Source organism: Tupaia chinensis, unplaced genomic scaffold (genome assembly GCF_000334495.1).
Source record: "Tupaia chinensis unplaced genomic scaffold, TupChi_1.0 Scaffold143574_1, whole genome shotgun sequence".
NCBI lineage: Eukaryota > Metazoa > Chordata > Mammalia > Scandentia > Tupaiidae > Tupaia > Tupaia belangeri.
The window spans coordinates 540,540-546,144 of record NW_006203419.1 but is presented as its reverse complement, the minus strand read 5'-3'; the positions used below and the strand labels follow the sequence as shown (position 1 = coordinate 546,144).

At 51.3% G+C, this 5,605-nt stretch overlaps 1 protein-coding gene across 1 annotated transcript in view; it reads right to left on the bottom strand.

Moving 5' to 3' along the window:
* The window catches only part of TGM6 (transglutaminase 6), a 64,036-nt gene that overhangs the window by 18,361 nt on the left and 40,070 nt on the right, over positions 1 to 5,605 (bottom strand). Inside the window, exons 3-7 of the mRNA XM_006163989.1 lie at positions 5,087 to 5,260; positions 4,323 to 4,565; positions 3,429 to 3,547; positions 2,092 to 2,220; positions 97 to 274 (exon numbers count right to left, since the gene is read on the bottom strand). Of these exons, the coding sequence (XP_006164051.1) occupies positions 97 to 274; positions 2,092 to 2,220; positions 3,429 to 3,547; positions 4,323 to 4,565; positions 5,087 to 5,260 (843 nt within the window). The remainder of the gene's footprint in view (positions 1 to 96; positions 275 to 2,091; positions 2,221 to 3,428; positions 3,548 to 4,322; positions 4,566 to 5,086; positions 5,261 to 5,605) is intronic.

The window sequence follows — 5,605 nt, the reverse complement described above, 5'->3', positions numbered from 1 at the left end:
ACCAAGAAAGATGGAGTGCAAATATATGCAAACAAAAGGTCAATGTATGCAAATGAGGGAGCAAACTGGGGGTGAGGGCCTTCTCTCCCAGGGTACCTGTGCATAAGACTCCAGCGAAGACCCAGCACTGGCCGTACTTGACTGGCTTGGACCTGCCCTTGAACCACTTCTGCAGGGTGGCCACGCTGCCACGCCAGTGCAGTGGGCTGGTGCCACCACCGTATTTGCCCTGCCACTGGCCTTGCACCACACCCCGGTCATCATTGCTGTTCACCTGGGCAGAGGAGAACATAGGTCAACCAGAAGGCAGGACTTCCCACTTGTGGAGCTCATTACCAACTCTGGACTACCAAGTCAACTGGGGTCCCTCCTCACTTTTAAATTGAAATTGAAGGCACTTGCTATCTTAAAATACTTACTGCTAAAGTTCTCCATTGAAAATTATGTGGTAATATCCTTTATTTGACCGTCATGTACTGTATCATACTTAGAAAAATCATAATGTGGGGTGGCGTGGTGGTTGAGGGTGCTGGATTCACACATGGCTGACTGTAGTTCAAGTCCTGGACCTGGTGGCTTGCCCTCACGTTCTCTCTTTCTCTCTATCCCTCTCTGGTCAAATTAAAATAAATAATAAATAAATAAAGTTAAATAACATAATTCTTAAAAAAAAAACAAAAAGAAAAATCATATTGTGTGCTACAGAGATATACAACAATTAAGTGTGAATAGGATATCATAAAATTTTTTAAAAAGGAAAAAAGGCCTTACTGTTTGTTACTATTATTATTTTCAATTATCTTCCACTTGGGCACACTGCTGTTGAAAATAACTTATAATTTTACATCATTTCCTGTTTTAAATGATCTGGGTTTGAGTAGTATAGTAATTATAGAGAAAACTGACATTTGTTAAATGCTTGCTATGTGTCAGGCTTCTTCTAAGGACTCTGAGCACTTAAGTTAACGTGTTTAAGTCTGTGATGTAGGTTCTATTTGTCACCTTTTTTTTTTTTTTTCCCCAGATGAGAAAACTGAGATTCAGAGGTGTTCAAGGACTGGCCCAAATCACACAGCGAGTTAGAAAACCGAGTGCCGTGAGTTTGGACTGAGACTTGAGAGCCCGGGCTGTCGTCCACGGGCCACCCTTCCCCGCTGTTCAGCACTGCTGATTTTCTCCAAGGTCTCATGGAGGGCTTAAGGAATTGGGAGCATCAAATATGGCAAATAGAGCTTTGTCCATTTGGGGAATCTCAGGGCCCCACCCACTGACCTTCACATGTGCAGGTGGTGAGGAGAACCAGGAGGCTCTCAGACACCTTTGGAAGAGGAGACACCATGGCCTGAGGCATGCGATAGACTAAAGGTGGCACACTTCCCATGGAGAGGTGAGGTCAGTGTCCCCTCCCCTTGAGTCTGGCTAGCCTATGCCTACTTTGACCACCGACTGTCATAGGACTTACGTGGTGTCAGTTTCTAGGCATTATAAGCTTGGGAACTTCCACTTGCTCTTTCTTGGAACTATGACACAGGGAGAAGCCAGCAGCCACAGATGAGGCTGGAATGCTATGAGGAAGCCAAGCTAGCCACGTGGAAAGGCTACATAAAGAGAAAAAAATGGATGCCAACAGTCCCAGCTATTCTAGCCATCGCAGTCCAGGGGCCTGACGAGAGTGAGGAAGCCTTCTGGGCTCCCCAGACTTGGCAGACACAACACGGACATCATTTGCAATGATCTTCCACTGGGATACTCAGCATAGGTTAAGGGTTCCTAACCAAGGAACTGCCAACCCCTAGAACCAGAGCTCCTGACAGATGGTCCCACCAATGCTCCCCCTCACATCCGCAGCCGTTGAGACACTCTTGGCTCAAGTATCTAGGAGCACAGACAAGCCATTCTCATGGTGCCTGCCCAAATTACTAATCTGCAAAATCGTAAGCATAATAAATGGCTATTTTGTGTCACTGAGTTTTGGGGTGGTTTGTTACACAGCAATAGAGAATTAAGACAGGGGGTAACTTGGGAAGAATCATGGGGTGCTGGCCTGGGATCTTTGGGAGAGTGTATATGAAAGCTGGCAGAGGTCCTCACCATGGCACTGATGATCCTGGTGACATAGATGGGGTCATGGCGGCAGGACACATCAGTGGCTGGGCTGTCTTGGTGGCTGGGGCTTCGGTCCAAGATGGAGAGGCAGATGTTCAGGATGTCCTCTTCAAACTGCTCCCCAGAAATGCTGTGCTTAGAGGCCAAACTTCACCATATTCCAGGCCCTTCCTCAACCCATACCCGCTCAAGCGCATGTGTCTATGCAGGGGGATTTTCCCTACTCCTACCCCCAGGGACCTCCAGAGCATCTCCAAGTCTCAGAAACCCTTTGCCAAAGGTTCACCTGGGAGCCAGAAGTTCAACTTTAATCCTGCTCCTCCCCAGTCTAATAACCTTCTATGGCTCCCCAGTATCTACAGTAACGTTTGTGGTAACACTGGGCCCTCTGGAGCCACATCCTCTTCACTGATATACTTATTTGGTATACATGATGTTTTCAGATACATTTGAATTAGCTGACAATATTTTAAAATTGGGGGATTTTTACATTTATATTTATATTCATTTATATTTCTGGTTCCCATATTTGGACAGTAGAAGAACCCCAGGCTTACTTTCCTGGTGGCAAGTAAGCCTTGAATGCTTTCAACCTCCCCCCTGCATGACAATACAGGACGCCTCAGCAGGACACTCAAGTCCTTGACTTGCCTGTCCAGCATCCCTCCTAGCAGGCACCAGGAGCCTAGGCAGACACAGGGACCCGCCATCATGCTACTGTCTGCTCTTCCCTCTGCTTATCCAGATCCTGCTCAACTCTGGACCCCACCCCAATAGCATGAAACCTTCCACAACCCCTGAGGTGGAGTTTTCTTTCGCCCCCTTCTGGACACCCTTGGCTTCCACCCTTACCATTCTGACTTCTCTGCCCCCAATGCACCAGCTACAGTGTAGCTATTTCTCCAAGCCCGTGGCTCCCAAGGTGTGGGCCCAGAGCATCAACCTCCGCTTGCCCTGGGCACCTGTTAGAAATGCATATCCCCAGGCCCTACCCTAACCTGCTCAGGCCACTCTGGGATGGGGCGGCCATCTGTGGGATTCTGATCATGCTCAAGTTTGAGAGAGACTGAGAGGAACTATTTACCCTCCCACCCAGATCCGACTTGTTCTGTTTCCAGGCTGTATCCAGCAAACACCTCCCCTGCCCAAGGACCCAGAGCAGGCCCTGGCACTGTGCATAGGAGGCGAATGAATGAATGAATTTGCTCTAAGAGTCAGCCCTGCTTGTTTCTCCCGGGAAGAAGTGAGTGGACAGAAGAGCTCCTGAGCAGCCTTTTCCACGCCCCAGCCTGCACCCCCAACTGGCCTGGGCCCCTGGAGACCTGCCCGTAGTTCCAGCCCTGGGCTCGGATGCGCTTCTCCACGCCTCGGAAGATGATGCCACTGTCATTGAGCACGTACTCCTGTCTCTCCTCCTCTGAAGCCAGAAACACGTCGTCCTCTGAAAAGCAGTCATTGGGCCTGGCGTGGGCTGGGGCTCTGGCCTTGTGGGCCTGGGTAGGGGGCTGAACAGGGGCCAGCAGGAAGGAGGTGCCTGGAGGCTGATGGGGCAGGTGAGCGCAAGAGGGCTTCCAGCAAGGGCGGCTCCTATGCTGCCTCCCTGCCAAGCCCAGTAGGCAGATACTTCGAGCAGGGGCTAACTCTGACTCAGTCCAAGACTGAAGGATTTTAGGAGTCCTGACACCTCTGGGTGATGATGCTAATAGCAGCCGCCTGACCCCAGCTACCCCTTACTGAGGCCTCATAGTGTATCTTGTGCTTTAAAACACCAGCTCTGAATTTTCACCATATCCCTAACAGGGAGGCACTGTTGTTCTTCCCATATTGCAGATGAAGAAACCTTAGCAGGTCTGCAACCTCGCAGAGCTGGAACTAAACCTGATTCCCAAAGGCTGTCTGACTCCCAAACCTTGGCTCTGATCTACTCCTGGGTCTCTCCTGCCCATCAGGCCCTATCCTGCCCACTGGCCTCTGGTCATACAATCCACCCTTCCTGGCCCTGGTGGCCAGGGCCCTTTGTAGCACCTGCCACCAGATTCCTCTGCCCAGTACCCATCCACCTAGGCCAAGCTCTTGCCTGGCCCTGGCATTCACCTCCCTTCCTGGCATTCACCTCTCTCCCTCTCATTCCCCGCCTCTCAACCCCTCTCCACGGGCTGGCCTGCCTTGGAGGACAGCTTCCAGGAAAACCTCTGCTTGGGACTTGCAGCTCCTACCTGGGCACCATGGGTTGAAAAGGAGAATAAACTCGCCCAGCTTCCGGTCACGGTGTTTGCAGCGAGAAGACACCCTGGTGCTCAGCAGGTAACGACCAATGACAGCGTCGGGAGGGCTGGCAAGGCTGACCGTCACGGTGTTCTCTGTCTGAGTGTCCTTCGCTGCTGTCCAGGTATCGCTCATCTCCAGCTCCGATGTCTGGAAAACAGCTTTGGTGTGGAGGGCCTCGGAAGCTTCTGGTCCTGGGAGGGAGGGGAGGGGATCAGGAGACCCTGCTCCTGGGCAGCCCCGCTTTAGTGAAGATCAATGGTGTTGGTCTGGAAGCCCAGCCGTCACTCCCCAAACTGTTGGGGAGAAGGGCTGACCAAGAACAAGAAGGCCAGTGACAGAGTCGGGTACACTTCAGCTGTCCTGACTTCCGGCCACTTCCTGGACCAAGCAGAAAGTGACATTATGCTCTGAAACCAAAGTCCACCTTTTGTATGGTCAGGGAAGGAAAGGAGCTTGGGTTTGAAAAATGCCCACTGAGTTTCCATACACTTCCAGTGCCATAGGTCCCTGGGTATGCATAGGGCACCAGGGAGGTCTTGGCATTCATCCCACTGCCTACCGACAGCGTCTTCCAACCATCCCCCAGGAAGCTGCAGGGTTCAAGGCTCAGCCTTCCTCAGAGTCTCAGCTGCTGACCCACCACAGGGCTGCCCAGGATAGATCACAAGTCTTTCCAAATCTTACCAGCAGGGGCGCTGCTGAGACCAGTTACCTGTCTCCACCGTGAAGATGAACGTCTCCTCGCTGTCCATGGCTGCACTCAGCTCCAGCGTGAGGCTGAACAATTGGCCCCTGCGAACCACCAGCTCAAGGCAGGGGTACTCCTGGGTGTGGTGGGCAGCGCCATTCCTCGACCTCTGCCAGTCCACTTTGGTGACTCTGATCCCTGAGCAGGTAGAGGACGGAGAGATGAGACTCAGCCCTCAGCATGCGTCCCATCCACATCTGGCTTGTTGTTCCATCTAGTCATTCGTTCATGAGCCAGTGTTTATCGTACTCCATTGATTCTCCCTGTTCTTGATAGTCACTTCCTACACGGTCTCTGTGAACACTGAACTAGTGAAGATGGAACCATTGCCCTTAGGACAGCGTAGCATTAGTTGCTGTGAGCTCCTGGTCACAACATGTTCACCACTTGCTCAATTGCTCAATATATAACCTTGTTTAAAGACACGTTGCTTACTGTTTAATTGCCAGAGGGTGCGTACTCTGGCCAGAGAGAGACAGAGAG